Consider the following 19,163-nt stretch of genomic DNA (forward strand, 5'->3'; position numbering starts at 1 on the left):
CTAAATCACCAGCATAATTCTTGTTTTCTATGTACCAATTCAAAATTAATATATTTTTAGCACCTTTCCAGATTCTCTTCTTCAACATAGAAGTCTCATATTTCCCTGCTGTTGCCAATGTACTGTGGTTTGTTTTAATCATACAAATCATAAACAATGAAAGCACAATTGGAAGCAAGATAATGAGAGCAAGAAAAATGAGATTCTGTAATTGGAACAAAGGAAATTCCATGCCAGCAATAACCCTTTAGTTCATGAAGGGTTTGGTTATTTCTGGCAGTGCTGCAAAATATCTGATCCAATGGAATCCCCAAAGAGGGGGCTGTATAACTTTTCAAGCCCATAAAGCACAGCTTTGTAGCAAGTATAAGCTATAATGAAAGGATAGTAGGCAAATTCAGTCAGTTGAGTGGCCATGTTTGTTTCCAGAGTATTTCAGAAATGAAGATCATGAATCTTCCTCTGTCCTGCTGCTTAGTCTCAGGTTTAGCCAATTTTTCCATAATCTATTTGTCCTGAACTGAAATAAGAATACAGGGAGACTTCAGGCTGTCTATAAACTCCCATTGTTTTGCTATGAATATTACAGTTTTTTGCTGTTCCTTCTGAAGTCCCATTTCCCAGAGCCAGGTGAATTCCTGAGACCTCACATTTATGACCCAGCCATCATCTGCAGCACATGCACTGGCTGTAGAGCTTTGTGTGGGGCAGTTGGGAAGAAGTGTCACTTCTCTTGTCAGGGAACTGACACAGCAGGATCTGAGGGGGCTCTCAGAGGCTTCCAGGTGTTGATATTTGGAAATCCAGAAGAAAATGGTTCCTTTTTCATTAAGTGAGAACACTCCCCACTGAGAGTGTTGGATCCTCCTGGTTGCTTTTGAAGCAGCTTGTTTGGAGCTGCTGGTGGTGTAAATTGACTGCGGCATCACAAGCTCTGCAGTGACTGCAGGGACTCTCTGCAAGCAAGCAAACAAAGCCAGGAAGGCACCTGAGAGCCATACACCCCTCCTGTCCCCTGCCTCTGCACTCCCGTGAAACAGATGCCCTGATGGTCATGGGATGGTGGGGACATGAACCCCGCATGGAACGGAACAGCTGGGGTGGACCTGCACCCCAGATCCAAGTCATGTCTGGATGGGGGTGTGAATGACCAGATGGCTCTGGACAACCTGTCTTTAGAGAGGAAACTATCAGGGGGAAGAACTGTCACCTTTTCTTGGAGGCTGGTGGGCACATCCAGGAGTTACACCTGACTGCAGGGCAGGATGTGTAGGTTAGGAACAGCTTTTCAAACCTTTTGGCCTTTTGGCCCCCACTGCTTTCACTGCTGATGTGACACTGCGGTTGTCTCACTAAACCAAAAATTAGCTGGGTCAGAGAGTAAAATATTGGCTTCACCACTGCACCCACCTTTACTGACCCATGAAAACCAGCTGGAGGTAAGAGCTGGGCTCATGTAAGGAGCAGGGCAGGGAGGCAAAACATTTCTTCCCTTTCTCCCATTTTTCTTTTCTTTTGCCTCCTATGTGGTGAGGACTGGATGTCACCAGTTCACATGATCTCTAGTAAGTCACATCTTGAAATGCAGAGCAGCTTTGGGGGTCTGGGGAATGTTGCTCTCTCAAACTCAGTTATTAACTCTTGTGCAGTGAAACCTCTGTGTTGGACTGTGTCTGTGTTGTGTTTGTCCCCCACCCACTCTCTCTGACAAGTATAATTCAGTGAACACATATAGTAGAGAGCGAGCCTGGGAGGGATACCGTGCTGTTTAAACTAGAGACACCTTTGAATAAATAATTTGCAACTGGAAGGCAGGCATAAATTAATTGTTATTTGAATGACATACTTACTTTTCTTTTTCTAAAAGGTGTAATTCTTTATGTTTGACTTTCAGGATTACTTTCTCTAAATCACAGATCAGGCATTGCAGAAACTCATCTCAAAGCCTAGCAGGGCCGAGTGGGATGAGCACACATTTTACACTCATTGCCATGTGTTTAAATAACATTTGTCATCTTGTCTTCTTTGCTATGAAATGAAAACTTGGAATGAGCTGCATTTGGATTGGAAAAGACCAAACATTCACAGGAGACATAGAGAGGAAAGGAGAGGAAAATCCTTCAATTTGACAGCATACTTGGGCATTTGTGTCTGGTGGATGAGGAGAAGCAGGAAGGGTCTGCAGTTGTACTATCCCCACTTCCTATTATTGGTGTTTTCATAAGGTGGTTGTCTTTAAAGTAATTTTTAATGAGGGCTTCTTATCAGCACATTTAACAATGTGACATTTGTGTTTGGCAAATACCAGGTCCCCAGCAAGAGCCCATACCCAGGGAGCCCAGGCAAGGAGATGCTGCTGGCTGACGTGGAGACATGTCAAAGAGAAAAGTATTTTGGGCTTTGCTTATGAAGTGTGAGCCAGACCATGCTCATGTTGCAACACTGATACCCCTTCAGGGACCCCCAGGGACTGGGGTGGGGGACTTTATCCACTGTGTGTATTTGCTGTTCCATGCCGGCATCAATCACCATGGCAGAGGCATGTGATGGGTTTCATGAAGTGGCACAAGTGTCCTGCAGAAGGGGCTGTTTTATTGGCATAAGCTGAAAGCAGCTCGAGATGGCTCAGAGATTTCTCTTTTTCTGCACTGACTGGAGAACATGGGAGGAAGGTGATGATTTGGCTTTTTTTCCTGTCAGCCCACCAACCCATCAGCTTCGGGGGGATGAAGAGGAGCCTGCATGGGCACTGTCCTGGGACCCCCAGCTTGTTGGGGGCTGCACAGGCGTCTCTCTGCCATATTAAGTCCTGGCTGCTTGGCCAGGGCTGCAGGGAGGGGTGCCAGCTGCCTTTTCCAGCTTCTCTGGCATTTCAGGAATGCAGGTCGCTTGCTGAAGCTACATTTCAAAGCCTTTAACCCTTTGGTTGGCTGCATCCCACATGCCTGAATGTGGCCACTCCAGGCTGGTGCTGGGGCAGAGAGTGGCACAGCTGAGGGGAGCTGGTGCTTGCCTTGTACCTGAGCACACCAGCAGGTCTCAGCTTGGAGGAAGTGTCCCCCAAAAGCACCCAAGTCCCACAGGACCATGTCTCTGGCTGGTAGGATGTAGTGGGTCCCCATGCATCTCCTTTTTTCTGCAATGCATGCTCCAAGATGTGCAGCTTGCAGGGCCCATTGCCTTGCTGCTTGTGTAAATGACTTGTGTAATGGTGCAAATGGTTCATTTTGGGTCGGGTACATACCCTTGTGCCTGGCCAGGTGGGAAGCACACTCCATTTCTCCACCATCACTGTTTCACAGAGAAATCCCTCTGCAAATGCTTTCAGGTTTGCTTCCTTCTCTAGTAGACTTTTTCCCCTGAGAAGGCTGATCTGAGTTCCTCACCACCCCAGCAGAACCTTCTGGAGAACAGTTTCAGTCTCTGGACATGGAGTTATAGTATAGTATTGCTGCAGTACTGTGTTCCTCCCTCCTTTATTATGTTGTGTAGGCTACAGAAATCCTCTCTGGCAGCTGTTGCGTGGATTTCAGAAGGGATTTCACCCACTCAAACCCAAGCTATTGTGTTTCTTTGTGTAAAACTGTTTAGGAGAGAGACTGTATTAATTTAGGGATGCACCAAATGGGCTTGGTTCTGCTCTTGCTAAAACCTGTGTGAGTTTCCTGATTAAATCTCTGAAACCACAGGAGACCTTTCAGCAATGTACTTCTGAGTTCCACCAGTGTTTTAAATTAAATTTACAGTGACACCAAAGATAGGAATTTCTTTGTCATCTAAAAGCCCGTGCGTGCTGTGGATGTTTACGTGCAGCCTCCAGATGCGTTTGTCAGGTCGGCAGGGTGGCATGAAGTGGCAGTGTGACAAACAAGCAGCAGGATGAATGGCTCACCGCTCCCGGTGCTCTATCCCCCTGCAAGGAGCCCAGCACCAGTTTCAGCAGAGCCGGGCAGGTCCGTGCTTGCGGCAGCATCCTCTTCCCACGAGATGGTGCTGGGAGCATGCAGGGCTGTGCCAGGAGCTGCTGCAGGCTGGCCCCAGGCTGGCCCCCTTCTCCCTCTGCTGCCAACCTCCACCGACCCTCCAGCTGCACCTCTGAGGGCTTTTCTGGACTGGGAGCGATTGTGTCAGGTACAGCCGCGTTTTGTGCTTCCCAGGATAAGGCAGCTGTTAAAAAAGAGGTGTTGTGCAAAGTGCTGAGTCCTGACAGGGGGCCCCAGGGGTGTTGGGGTGCAGAGCTGGTGCTGAGGGGCAGGGTCCCCTGTGCAGGGAGTGCCCCTGAATTTCACCTCCACATTCAGGAGCTGGCGAGGCTTGGGAGAGCCAAGCTGATGAATGTGCTCTGCAGTGATGCCTGTACCTGAACAAGCTGCTTATGCCTGGAAAAGGAATATACACAGGTGTGTATTCCTGTGCTGCAGGCACTAACATCCCCCCTTCTCCTGTCCCTTTTTTCCTGTGTTATCTCTTCAGTGCAGCACCTTACAGGGCTGACAGGCATTAATGGAGGTGCAGATGGGGCATGCCTAGTGTTGGGGAGCCAGCTGGAGGTGCAGAGAGCTCCTGCACATGGAACTCCTGCTCTGAGATAGCCTTGGAGTGGAAATCTGCCTCAGATCTGTACTTAAATTATGTGAGTATTTCAGGTTGGGGCAGATTGCTGCTGCACCAGTATAGATCTGGGGTTGCTTTTGCATCCCTACATGTCTGAGTAGATCTCTTCCTCTAGTTTAGAGTTTAAGCAGAGTTTAAGCCAAGCCCCTGAGTATCCCCAAGCCCCTCAGTGTGTCCTGATAGCTCTTGTGGCCAAATGTCCACATGACTCTTGCTTTCTACCCTAGCAAAACATCCTCCCTGAGTTGGCCCCACCATCCCTCCTGTCTCCCTCCCCTTCTTTAAATGCCTGCTGAAGTCCCACTTTCTCCCCAAAACCCATGTGAAATGGGCTGACTGTGATTGCCTGAGCTTGCCTGGCAGCATGAGGATGGAAGCTGGGCAGGGGAGCAGGGAGCTGACAGACAGGGAGGCAGCCACTAGGGCTGATGCTGAGAGCTGGGTAAAAACATGATGTGTAGGAGATGAATGGAGAAAGGAAAATTCATGGTGTTTACCCATGGCACTGGAAAAACAGATGTACAGTAAAGCAGCCTGATTCTGGTGTTATCTCGGTGATCTCACTTTTGGAGGCTGTGCTGGGGTTTGGTAGTGCCTGTCCTGGCTGCCAATCCTTGGAGATGAGGACTTGTTTTGTGCTTGTAGAGCACCAAAGCCCATCACTGGGGCTGTGATGAATGGCAGCAGCCCAGAGCTCGAGAAGGTGCCGGTGTGCTCCGTGCCTCTGCTGCCAGCAGGCAGTGGTGGCAACTGATTGCTCTGGCCTGAGCCTGGATTTGGTGCTTGTCTTATGCTGGAGCATCATCAGCTGTTACCCAGGTCCTGCGTGTAGGGATGTGTTCCTCCAAAAGCAAGAGTGTGCTAGTTCTGTCCCTCTTCCCCTCCCTTTAAACACTCTGGTAAACTTTGTCATTCCATGAACCTTGCAGCAAGTGAATGTGTATTTCTTTCCTAAGTGCTGTTGAAAAAGCTGAGTGCAGCTCGGCCTCCTTCCTCTGCAGAGCTGCCCTGGCAGTTCAGTCTAGTCTGTGGGGGCTTTGCTGGCTCCCATGGTACCATGGTAAATCGAGATACCCTGTGGTGCAGAGCCCAGCACTGTACCAAAGTCAAGGTACATTCTGTCTGAGCAGTTACTTTGATCCCTAAGGCTGGATCTCATCAAAGACTGAAATCAGGATTGTTTGACAACACCTATTTTCCATTAGCAATGTTGACAGCATTAATTATATTCTGATGCTTTAATTTCTTTATTATTGAAATCACACATCAGTGATAGTCATTATTTTGCAAGGGGGTTGATGTTATGCTAATCAGCTCGCAGTTAACTGGGTCATCCCACTCATTTTTTTGGCTGTGGGCACAACACTACTGCTCTTGTACTGGAGTCTCTGTGGTCTGCCAAGATTTATTTTAAACAAACATGAGCAAGCCAGAATTTCTGAGCCAGCTTTTTTAGGACTCTTGGGTGCAAGTTATGTGAAAATATTTATCTCTGTTGTATACTGTTTAACATCTTCCTTGGTTACTAATGGACTGGAGAGGACTTCATTGTCCTCAAGTGATACAACTACATCATCTGGCTGCTTCTCAAAGTCAGAGCAAAAATGTTTATGGGAATCTTCTGTCCTTTCTTTGTCATTATTAACTGTCTTGTGCTCTCTGTTTTGGAAAGGGCTGGTGCCTGTATTGGGATTTCTTATGTTTGTACTGAACTTTAAAGACCTCCTCTCTATTAGCCCCTCACGTTGTGGTCTTCTCTGTTCTCTTTCCTACAGGTACAGTCCCCAGGTCACAAGGAACGGAGCAAAAGCTCAGGCTGGCAACCATGAAGTGAAGATGAAAGGTCCAGAGCCAGTGATCAGCCAGATCATTGACAAGCTGAAACACATCAACCAGGTTTGTTGCAGATGTGCCATCAGGGATGTCTCCGAGTGGGCGGTTTCCAAATCAGTTTGGCCTCCCCTGCACTCTCACTGGGCTCAGACAGACATCCCAGGTGCCTCCATCTGCAGCAGCTCTGGGAGCCCTCAGGTGCCACCCTGGCCCTGCATAGCACCAGGCCCACAGGGCACATGTGGCCAGTCCTGTTGGATGTCTGCTGGTGTGGTTCTGCATGGTGCAGCCTCCCAGGACTCAGCCTGTGCCTGGCTCTGTGTGGATGCATGGCTGCAGTACAAGAAGGCTTCTGCTGGGCATCCACGCCCTTAGCAGTGGAGATCCGGGAAAGATGGAGCTGATGGGCTGTCCTTGAGCATGATGTGCTGGCAGGGGGTCATGTAGCATGTACCTGATGTCCCCCCTGGCTGGAGGAATTCCTTTTGGTGTTGCTCATGGCTGGCAATAAGGGTCACTTTTTTCTTTGCTGTATCTCCCTGGGCATTCTCTCCCAGTCAGTAGTGGGGCATGTTACTGTGGAATGAGGAATGGCAGAGCTGGATGAGATCCCTTCTGCTGGGGAGGAAGCTTCCTTCCCACTGCCTCAGACCTGGCATTCTTCCTGAGACAAGCGGTATCTTGTCTCTACCCATTATGCCATGCCAGGTTAGGCCTGTGAAGGAACCCTGCTGCTGCCAGAGAATTGGGTGGCAGCTCTGCACAGCCTTCAGCTTGTGGCTGAACCTTCCCCAGCACTGCCTTAGGCCAGCAGGGCTGGGGTCTGGCTCTGGACTCTGCTCTACCCTCTGTGCCACTGAGCATGGATGTCACAGTAACTCGGAGAGGAGATGTTTTTTATAGGCAGGTAAAGGTGGAAAGGCATAGATTTTCATAGGCAGGTAAAGGTGGAAAGGCATAGATTTTCATAGGTAGGTAAAGGTGGAAAGGCATAGATTTTCATAGGCAGGTGGCCTGAACTTGCTGCTTTGCCAGGACACAGCACTGGGACCTCACGGGGCGAGTCCTCGGGTGGTAACGCTGCCAGCACAGCTGAGCTGCCCCATCTCTCCTGAGAGCTCTTCCCAGCAGGGACCTTGCCCACGGTGGGTTCCTGGGGTTAAGCCCAGCTTTGCTTCCCAGCCTGGTGGGCTGTGAGGGCGGCTCTGTTTGGAGTTGCTGGCTTAGCAACTTTTCTGCTAACCTCTGCTTTCCTGCTCCAGGACTGCCAGGGACTGTTTTCACAGCCATTCCCGGTTTAACCCCGTGCCCTCCGACACAGGCATGCCTCATTAGGTGCTGTCTGGGAGCAGGATGCAGCGAGGGATTCGGGGTCCCCAGGAGCACCCCACAATGCAGGAGCTGCCATGGGCAGTGGCCCTAGAGCCTGCTCTGCCTTCCCACATGCTCCCTGTGCCGAGCAGTGCCATCTGCCAACAGCCCATAACTATTAGAAGGGGGAAAGCGGGGGGAATAACATAATCAGCTCCCTATTAAATGGGGTAGAGGGCAGGCTTCAACCTGCAGGTGATAATGATATTTTGCCATTCACAGTGAGAAAGTTGCACTGAACAAAACATGGTTATTATGTACTTGAAACTGCTGACATAAAGTGGTTGTGAAATGCTGGCTGCCAGACTGGGTCAAGTTAGGTCTTTGCTGAACAGCTCGGGCTTCTGAGGAATGGAGGTTTGTGGAGTGGGAGACCCTGGGTAAACACTGCTGTGCTCAGCTCAGCTGTTTGCAGCAGCAGAGTGTCTCTGTCAGCTGCTGCTCAGAGAAAAATTGTGGTGAGGGGGTGAATACAGTCAGCTTCGCCACGATCTCTTACAGTGCTTCCCCCCACTGTCTTGCAGTGTCAGGTTGGAATGTGTTATGGGGGGCAAGTAGGCTGTTTTGGTTTGAACAGTGCAAATATAAGAGCCTGAGAAATGTCAAACCCTCTTGTGTTTGAGAAAAAGGAGGAACTGAGAATAAAATCAGGAGAAAATGGGAAGTCATTTGTGCTAATTAGTTTTGAAGCTTGCCCAGTGAAGCTGCGGCTGCCCTAGTGCTGGAAGTGTTCATGGGCAGGCTGGATGGGGCTTGGAGGAATCTGGTCTAAGAAAGGTGTTCCTGCCCATAGCAGGGGATTGGAACTACATGATCTGTAAGATCCCTTCCCACAAAAACCAATCTGTAATTCTATGATATGATTCTATTCATATCATATCATGTGGAGGGTCTGTAGTCTATGGTCAGTAGCTTTTACACCAGGAAAGAAACTGTGGAGGTTACTTAAATTTGGGATTTGGGGTGTCAGAGCTTACCATCACACTTATTTTCTTGGCTGAAGGAAGTTTTGAGCTCTCTTTCACATCTGGAATGCATCTTGATTGCCAAAGAGCATTAAATGTGGAAGGAACAGCAGCTCTGGATGAATTACAGTTGTGTCTTTCAGGTGTTGGCTTCAGATTTGGGAAGCAATGGGAGCTCCCGAGCTGGAGAGGGTTGAAAATCTCCTTATCCATCAAGCTCAAGCCAACAGTGGCTTTTAAGGATTTTCAGACATCCAGGATCTTTTGGAGAAAAGACCAGCTTTGTGGTGCTTAGAGCTGTAAACTGGATTCCCGTGTGACTAGCTGTAAATTGTGAATCTTGTACTGTGTTGTGGCTTCCTCACAGTGTGTTGTGTTAGAGGTACAGCCTGGATTTTGTGGGTGTGGGCAGACTCAGGAACTGTTGGGTACAGTTTCCATAGAGGTCCACAGCTTTTATTTTTACTTGGAGATTTTTGCTAAATAACTGTTATTTGCTGATGACTCCACCTTTATTCCAGGATGCTCATGCTGCTGGAAATGTCTGTTCTTTCAGTGTTGTGTGTACAAATTGTGCTTGCTCTTCAGTTTGTGTCTTCTCAAACCTAATTTGGGTAAATGTACACACATTCACATTCACATGAGAAATTCTCATCAAACGTTTGCAGTTTGAAATGAGAATGGGTTTTGTGCATTAGAATTAAACCCATGGGGATTGAAAGAAGTAGAGAAAATCTAACCTAGAGAAAAGGGGAAGGGAAAGTGCCCCAGTCTGTATCTTTTTACTTTGAGCACCTATCAAACTAAAATAAATAAATGAATAAAGCACAGTGCCTGAGTTGTGTACTGTCTCAAGTCAGCCCTTTCTGGATGAGTCCCCCTCAGTGCTGCCTATTAATCATATCAGACCATTTTTGTCTCACCCAAACGTGTGATTGTGCCTGATGCTATTTTTTGTGCATTGGTGGGTGAGATGCTTTATTATTGCCATATTGGAATTTTTCTCCCTCCAGTTCTGTTAGATGTCTACCAAGTTTTGATTTGAGTTATTTTTGTTGTGTGCCCAGAGGCATGAACAGCCCATCCATAAATATTAGCATTGTTATCTCAGCTGGGAGGCTAAGGGTCACCTTCAGGAAAATGAGTTGGAATTGGTTCCTAACTTTTATTTCCCAGAGTGGATGGGGTCTGTTTCTAGCTAGAAGGGTTTTCACTCATCCCTTGAGCAAAACTGTATTGAAACTGAAAGGTTACTCAGTGTCAGCACAGGGTCTTGCTCAGATTTTTGCGACTTGGTAACATTCCCCAGGCAGAAAGCTGTGTGCAGGGTGAGCCTTTGCCTCCGGTCACTGCATTTTCCTCCGGCCACGGGCACGTCTGGATGGCTGACAGATGGGGACGAGCTTCAGGTTTTAGCAGCTCTGCAGGGAGATGGGAGGTGCCACATGTCCCACATCCTGGGGGCCCTGCCACGCTGGTGACCTGTTGGTCCTCCATGGAAAGCCCTGGAGGGAGGACCTGAGTGATGCTGCTGTAAGGATGCAGCAGGGATCTGTGGTACCAAATTGGCTGATGTGACACTCTTGGTCCTCCCTCTTGTCCCTGTCTGTCCTGAAGTGGCTTTTACATCCTTTGCAGTGCCTATGGGGCTCTGACACCATTGCAGCAGATGCTTTACTTCATCCTTAATGCCATTACGTCTTTAAGCTTGTGCCCCCTTGCAGTCTCTTTTTATGCTTAAGTAAATCCTGGTGTTTATCACAGTACTGTCTCGAGGAGGAAGAGCACGATTTTTTAAGAAAAGGAGGGGAAAAAACATACCAAAAATTAATAGTAAAATCCATAAAAGGAAATTTAGCTGGGGAAGATGTGTCTTTACAAAATTGAATGGCCTGGAAACATATTGTACATTTCCAGACACTCGAGTTAAGGGCTCATTTAGAATATTTCAGATATACTGGAGTTTGACAGTTCTTTGGTTTCCACATCAAACAATATGTAATTTATTGCCCCATATAGGGACTGTGTTTTTATCATATTGCATATTTTCTAGCCAGAAATCTAACTACCATATAAGCTCTTGAAAAAATAAACCCTTTGGGGATGAGAATGCAGGCAATATGCTTTCACAGACCCTGAGAAACTCCCTTTGATTTATTTCCTTGGAAATAAGGGGAAGACACAATTTCTTGGAGTATTACAGCTGTTCCTCCGAGCAGGGTCTCGCTGCCTTTCTTCATGTGCTCGGTGTAAAGACCCAGTCCTGCAGTGAGCCCCATGTGAAAGAGCCTCACGTTGCTCTTAGAGGGGTTTGCAGGAGGATGAGAACAAAAAATTAGAAGTTTTATGAGGCAGTAAAACACACAGCTAAACTTGGAAGGGGGGGAAAAAAAAGGCAGGAGGCCCAGAGGTGTGAACGACCGAAGACAAAATAGACCTGAAGTTTGCAAAAAAAGCACGTCCTGGATTTCCAGAGCTGTGTTTGAAGCTGGTTTGATCAACCAATATGTCCCATATTTGTTTGTAGGTTTAATGGGCTGTTTCCCGGCGGCCTGGCTGCTGGGAGAGGGCATGGTGGAGGTCACCCAGAAGTTAATTTGGAAAGAGGCCAAAAGGCCACAACTTGATTGAATCAAATGTAAACAGAATAGGCCTGGGAACGGTGTGATGCCCTTGTGCCCGAGTCCCCTGCAACCCCTCTGCTCAGAGTGGTGGGGCGCTGGGAGCAGTGGGGAGGGTCTGACCCCACCACAGGGAGACGAGCTCGGGGTGCCAAAGGGACCCAGACCCTGCTCCGGGCACACAGGGAAATACAAACTTTATTGTGGGAGAGCCTGGGGAGCTGGGACTTTTCAGGAAAGTATCTCCCCTTGAGAAAAGTCCATTACTTTGATGGATTTGGTGAAAGCTTCCCTGTGCCTGCTAGGCTCTCTGAGGTTTATTATTCCCACTGTATTTTAATTCCCCGATCAGATGAAGCTGTGTAATAATTAGAAAAATGTGCAAACTGCCAGATTGTTAAATAATGCAAGGCACAACACTAATCACTTGAAAATACAATATTTAAATTGCACCAAAGCAAGTCACTTTTGAATCATTTTCCACCTTTAATAAGTTAGCACTACGATGTCTGAAGTGCTGTGTGTATGCAATATAATGTATCAAGCCTTCAAAAGAAATGTTAATAAATACAATAATTACTTGGACACGCCCTTTGTTCATCATTATTAAACAGTTTGTAACAATTAAAATATTAAAACCACATGTTGTTGAAAAGCAACCAGACGTTGCAATTATTTTTTACTAAGGCTATTAAATAAAATGACAGAAGATTTTTATTTTAATGATAAATACATTTTAGAATGGATCAGTTAATTCTTCTTCAGTACACAAAATAATCTATAGCTCCACCGAGTCTAGGCCTGGTATTTAAGTACTAATTCCATTGTCCTTTTAGCTGTGCCTTGGTTCCCATCAGCGCTGGGTAAATGCTCTCCCACTCTCTATGCAAGTGGTACTGACAGGATTTTGCCCGGGCAGTTAAATCAGGGGAAGTGTGACCCTCGGTAATGAGAATGTAATTAAATCTGAAGGTATCTGACTGTCAGCTGACTTTTCAAACCCAAACCCCTCCTTTCCCTCTTCAGAAAGAGCCAGCAGCAGACATCACCTGCCAGGATCCTGTGGGAAACCTCCAGGTTCACTGGGATTGTTGAGGGAATGCTGCATCCACAGGTCACCCACACTGAGTTTTTTTAAGCAGTCAGAGATTGGTTGTACCTGGTGTGTTTGTGTGCCTGTTTTCCATCAGAGGTGGATCCTGGAGTGGTTTTATGTATGTGAAGGGTTTCAACTTCGTGGCTTCAGTTCTGGAGGGGAGACAGGTGCTTCAGGTGTGTCCTGCAGGGACCATTCTCCAAACAGTGCTGTGGAAACCAGGTGTGGAAAAAGCCAGACCAACACCTTGAAAGGAGATTCATTTGCTTTTGTGTTCAGAGCATGCAGCTGATGCACAGTGGTGCCTTAAAACAAACACCAGATATCCTGTACCAGAGCTGAAGTTTATCCTGTTGTGGAGGAAACAAACCTGAAGGAATCCTTGTGCAGCAAAACCCGGTGTAAGTGGAGCTATTGATAGCAGATTAACAGTTAATTACAGTTATTCCGGGCCTGGTTAATTGTATCAAGTGTCGCCTTGTGCTGTGACTCAGGCTGTAATTTAATCAGTGGATGTCTGAGGCAGGTGTCCTCCCTGATGGGCCCGGTAACGAAGGACACAGCTCTCTGGTGTTAGGGGGATTTTAGGTAGTTTTCTCATATTTTTCTCCAAAATTCGACTTAACATCAAGGTTTTTAAAACGTGGTCCTGATTGGGGACTGGGATTCAAAGAGCTAATCTTCATTGTTTGGAAGGTAACCTCTGGTCTTCCTGGCTGCAGAATAAATCAAATTGCTTTTGTTCCAAAGAAAAAGCCTTGATAACAATAATATTACTTTTCATTTCAGTTTGAGGTGGTGTAAGACTGCTTAGTGATGATGTTCTCAGAGGGGCAGGAGGAAAAGGCAGCACTGTCAGACCTGCTGTGGGCAGAGGGGGCCAGCTCTGACAGGAATTTCCTTCTCCAGCCCTGGGCTGGGCTGTGGGAATGTGGTGCCCAGCTGGGGTATAGTGTACAGGCAGTGTGGCACAAATGGCTGTGAGATTCCCACCCCACCCTGAGCTGCTTCATGTGCTGGGCAGGTTGGAGCTGGGAATTTCCTCAGTGCAATTCTGCCACTTCACCCCAAGCCCTGTGTCTGCAGGGGGGACAAGGCACACCTGTGGCAGGTATTTCCCCTGTTCCCAGTCAGTGAGACCCTTTTGACCTGACTGCACTGGGGCAGGTGTAAATACCCCTTGGTTAATGCTGCTGCTCATTAAATTTCTTAGCTTGGTTTTGCCCTGTAACTGGCTGCAGAGGCTAGGCTGTATTTTGGTGCTCATGCAATGAGAAGTGGCCCTTGCAGCACATCAAACTGTGAGCAGAGAGAGAAGTTTGGGTTGCAGCAAGATTAGCTGCCTGTGGCCTCGCTTGGCTGTATTGCCAGGGGTGATATTTCAGAGAAGGAAATGGGCTTGGCTGAGGACATGTGTAAGAGGATGCTGCTGATGCAGCAGGGTCAGTAAGGAAGTGGGAGGCAGCTGGCAGCAGGTGGGTGTTCGAGCCATCAACAAATACCGTGATGGGCAGGAAGCTACCTTTTATTTTTGGCAGGACCCCTTGAATGCCTCACTGCCTATGGGTGGGGAAGGAGTTTACTGACCTTCTCCTGCAGCACATAATCTAAAAACTGAGGGTGAGACTCATATAGGTGCATTTCAGGGCTTCCTCTGTGAGTGTTGTGTCTCACTGAGGGAGGGTATAAAGTCACCAGCTTTGAACTTAATTTAAACGGTGAGTTGCTTCAGCTGTTCAGTTGGTGTCTGTGCATCTGTGTGTGGGAGAGCCCCACCAGGCAGGGCTCCTCCAGCCTGCAGCTCCAGAGGCCTGAGCCTTGCTGTTGGGTACATTCAGCATCAGTGATGAGTTGCACCCCAATGTGTCAGCAGTGCCCATGCTGGAGCCTGGATGGTTGGTTCCTTATCCTGGATGGTTGGTTCCTTATCCTGTTGTTAGACCCATCCTAGGTGCCAATATTGACATTGGAAAAGTTGTGTCCCTGGAGTTTTTTTTTTGTTTTTGCAAGCAGCATCCGTGCTCTGAACACAGAGGAGAGCTGAGACCTTGCCCAGGAGCCAGTCTAGCCATCAGCCATTAATTAGAGACCAGCTGCTTGATCCTGCCCAGCTAACAGGTTTGGGGGCATTTGCCATGGAGTCCTCCTCCCCCTGCCTGATTTAAGTCTCTGCTGAAATCAACAGCTTGATAATTAACCCCACGCTGGGGTTGTCTTGTCTGATGGGAGATAACTGGCTTATAAGGCAGCTGTTCAGTTCCCTGTGAAGTTCTGTGGTCCAGGGGACATCTGTCAGAACTGTTTGTAGCTGCTTTTGGGCTTCCAGAGCCTTGAAGGGAAGTGAATGCAAAAGTAAAGCTTGGAATGAGCAGCCCCCAGGAGGGCAGGAAGCAGCCAGGGTGACTCGAGCTGGGGTTGTGGCAGAAACCTCTGTGCAACACAGCACTGTGCACAAAAATACATGATTTGAGGAGTGCCTCTCCACCAGGAGCTTTTAGGGGAAAAGGAAAGCAGCTGGGACAGGGGTTTGTGTTGCAGAAGGAGAAGAGGAAGAAAAGAAATCCTTCCGGCCCAGGTCTCAGCTTGCTGTTTCCTACCTGGTGCCAAGGACGAGGTGTTTGTCTCACAGGCAGCCCTGCAGACGTCGCCGACAGCCGGAGAGCCTCGTGAGCCAGAGCCTGAGCCAAGAGGAAATCTCCCAGCTGCTCCAACGGGCTGGGCTGGGCTGGGCAGGGCAGGAGGAGGCTGTGGGAACCCCTGGCTGCTGCACCCCCTGCCTGAGTCACCTCTACAGAACCTGATCCCCTCTACAGAACCACGGGGCTGTTATAGCAAATGGCTCGAGGTGGTGTGAGACCTGCACCTCCTTCTAGGTGCTCTTGCATCCAGGCACCTTCCATCCCTGCTGAGATGTCTGAAGGATGCCATGGCAATGAGGTGCTTGATGGCTCCACCTCTGCCCATTTTGTCTTGTTTCTTGTGCTCCTACTTTGCTTGTTGTCTCATGTTTCATCTTCTGGTGACGTGCTCTCTGGGCCTTCCTGAGTGGTGTTTGGATAGAAGAGCAGGGCTCTGCTCCAACAAAACTAAACAAAATCTGGAAAATATGCATCATAGCAGTGATGGGTCCTGGCCCATGTAGGCTCCCACACCCCTCCTTCACTCAGCTGCCAATGCCCCGAGGGGTGGGTGCTTGAGAGGTGGAGAAATTGGTCCAGGTTCTCATTTCTAGTGATGCAGAACAAGTGGAAAGGAGAGGGGAAGGCAGCTGGGGAACTGGTAGGAGACTGAGAAACTTTGTGGGGAGAAGGAGCAGGGATATGATGCTAGAGTGTCATGGAGTTACTTTACCTTTAAGGAAGTTTAAGTTGCTGGGAACTGCCTGGAGTCTTTTCTCCTGACCAATTATCGGTCATTGCTGAGAATTGACAGCAGTTTAGGCCATTGAAAAGTGGGATCAACTTGTGAACCCTACCTTAAGATGTAAAACCAGAGCTCTCTTGGTTCTCTTTGTTTCCTGGCTGGGAAGGGCGGCAGAGCTCCAGGCCTCCCGTTCCCTGCCCAGGCCATGCGGCCGGGCGGGGACTGGGCTGGGCCCAGCGTCTCCCGGCCGGGGGATGCGGGCCCTGTGGAGGGGGTTTTCTCCGGGCTCTGGCCGGGCCGGGCCGAGCCGATCTCTGGCTCGGCTGCAGGTTTTTTTGCTGTGGCTGGATTCACTGGAGACTGCTGAGTGAAGAAGGAGAAGGGCTCTGGGCCTGCAGCGGGCTGGGCGCGGCGACTGCACTCTCCAGAGCAGCCATGAGGAGCTTTCCATCGCAGACAGCTCCAGCTCCTGCACCGGCCGAGGCCACAGAACTACCTACAACAGCCTGGGCAAGATTTTAACTCTTTCATTTCCCAGATGAGACTTGCGGATTAATCTTTTTATCCAGACAGAGAAAAGAGTGATCAACATGAAAAGAGACTTTATAAACTACTAGTGACAGGAAAGAAAAGAAAAGGTAGAGAATTAAGAAGATGCTTTAATTAAGCTGAAATATCTTTCTGTTAAAACTATGGACATGGACAATAAGGTCTTGAAAACACTCCTTTAATTCATGACAGTATATAGGGAGGAATAGAGTGTTCAAAGTGTAAATTTTGAGTAAAAAGTAGAGTAATTATGGTACAGTGAAGTGCTGGAAGATTTGAAGCCTTGAGAGGCAATGAGAAAACTGTTTTCTGGTGAAGCTCATGGAAACAGATGAAGAAGACTTTTTTTGCCTTTGAATAACTTATCCTTAAAAATCCCATCCCTAGACTCATGGCCCATACACACTTGAGAGTGATGTGAAAAATGGGAGGAGTGGGCTCTAATAACAGCAGCTCTGGGCAGCTAACATTAGAGCAATGGAAAACTATAACAAAAATAGTTTTTCTTGTGAGAAACTCCATAAATTAACAGGAAGAAACTTCTGTTTCTCTATAAAGACTGGTGAAAAGACTGTAGCAAGAATTGGGACTGTTTTAACCATCAAAGTTCCAAAGGTTTTGTCTCTTTTGTCATGTGAACAAGGGAATAGTGGGTAGACAGGGGATGAAAAGGTTTTTTCTGGAAGTTTATTCTGGTGTTCTTATTGTAGTTTGTCAATAAACTTTCTTTTTTTTCCCTTTTAAGTTTTATGCCTGTTTTGCTCTTGTTCTAATCCATATCTCACAGCAAGAAATAAGTAATTTTCTTAGTTATTGGTTTAAAACCACGACATAGAGGAAGAAGAGTGTGGAAAGGGGACAAGACAGCCCTTGCAGGTAGCAAGAAAGGGAGCATCTTTGTAAAGGACTTTGGCTGGGCTGATCAGGCACATTAACCACTCCACTTGACAGGTGTGGGTAGCTAATGTGCCTGATCAGCCCAGGCAGAGTGAAGAAGAGCTGGAAGAGGGTGTTTGCAGTAAATAGCTGCATTCCTATGTTGCTTCTAGGGAAGTGGTAGCTCTTGGAAGTCTTTCTGATCCTGAGAGGAATTGGTCCAGGCAGACTCCAGCGAAGTGCTGAAGGCATCACCTACTGCCTGGTCCAACCACATGTTTAATGATTGGTCTAATTACTGGGTTTTTTGAATTTGAGGGATGTCTGTGTTTGATTGGAGCAGATGTAGGAAGGGATGCAGAAGGGCCAGAGATAGTTAAGGCTTGGAAAGGCAAAACAGGAGAAGGGGCTGTAATATCCTGAAGCGCGAAGCAGCGTTTCTCCAGCATTGGCATTGATGTAGGGCTCAGGGGATGAGCCAGAAGCAGGCAGGGACTACCCAGGGCCCCATCAGGCTGGGCTGGACCCCTCAGCCCTGCTTGGCACCCACACTGTCCTGTTCCTTCCTACTGCTGCACAAAAACAAGCCATAAATAGCTGGGGTGGAAGGGGAAGGAACTGGATATAAGGTGAATGAGTTGATCGTAAAGCCTGAGTAATCTCTTTTTCACATGTGCCTGGTGATGAATGAGCATTGTTCAGGCCAGGGAAGTGACACCTCTCCTGCCTGGGGGACAGCAGACAGGAGCTGGTCCCTGTGCCTGCCATGGTGCAAGCCAGAGCTTAACCTCCACTGGAGCATCCAGTCCCAGGCATCAGCCTGCCCTCACCAAACCAGAGCAATCCATAATGCCTTGGTAGCTCCTTCTGCTTCCAAAAGAGATTTACTGTCCAGTGCAGACTCGTGTTAATTACTGCCAGCACTTAGGAGTCTTTATCTGTCTTCCTTTACCCATAGGGATGTTGTCAGTTTGGATAGCTAATCTGGAATTAAGCTGATGATCCATAAAGCAGGGCCACCCTTTGGTCAATAATTCACTGCTGTCACCAGCTTCTTTGTGCTATCAGGAGAATGACCAGGAAATCTGATTTACAGGCAGCCAAGAGCATCTCCTCTGGAGTCTGTGAAGACAGTAAAGTGGGTCCTGCTGTGCTGGTAAACCCTGAGTGATGTGTGGCAGGGATTTTTCCTGTTCCAGGTATTTTCAGTGCTAGAATTAAAGACTAAAACATTTTTATGGCTAAGGAGCCACAATACAAGCTCAGAGCTCTGGTTTACAACTTTAGTAACCCATCACCATGGACTGGTGTGGAGCCACAAAGCAGGAGTGACCCAAGATCAGTGTGTGAGGAGGGAATTCCGGGGCCATGCCTTGCCCATGCTGCTCAGAGCAGGCAGGAGGTGCTGTCTGGAGTTTGGTCTGCTGAGTTCAGCTCCAGTAGCACAAACCCTGTGATGTCTCAAAGGAGACAGCACAGGGAAATGCAGGGTTGGCCTTTAGAGCAGCTGAGAAAATGGCCATGTCCAACTCATCATTTTCCCAAGCACTGAAAATTACTTTTCCATCTCCAAAGTCTGCTTTCACTTTATTTACTTTTGATTAGTGATCATTCTTTTTTCTGCTGAGCTTGAAGAAGGAGTTCAATGAGGAACAGGTTTCTTCTCTGCCATGTCTGTGCTGCCAAGGTGCAGCCAACAGGAAGGATCATAAGGAAACCTCAATTCAGATGTTCTCCTCCCAAAATGGGTTCTTCTGTCCATAGGCCAACACTGTGATCAGAGGAGCTGGTGTGCACACGCTCATGTGTGTTCACTCTTGCCAGACAGAAGTACAGATCCTGGTATTTACAGATAGTTTTAAAGTTTTAAATATC

The 19,163-nt window shown here is 47.9% G+C and overlaps 1 protein-coding gene across 1 annotated transcript in view; it reads left to right on the forward strand.

Annotated features, from left to right (window-relative positions):
* GPC3 (glypican 3) overlaps positions 1-19,163 on the forward strand; it is a 142,450-nt gene that overhangs the window by 91,842 nt on the left and 31,445 nt on the right. The window contains exon 6 of the mRNA XM_005526251.3: positions 6,390-6,510. Coding sequence (XP_005526308.2) covers positions 6,390-6,510 — 121 coding nt within the window. The remainder of the gene's footprint in view (positions 1-6,389; positions 6,511-19,163) is intronic.

The sequence above is a fragment of the Pseudopodoces humilis genome, chromosome 15 (assembly GCF_049639895.1).
Source record: "Pseudopodoces humilis isolate 2021_Gansu_Grassland_sample_001 chromosome 15, ASM4963989v1, whole genome shotgun sequence".
NCBI lineage: Eukaryota > Metazoa > Chordata > Aves > Passeriformes > Paridae > Pseudopodoces > Pseudopodoces humilis.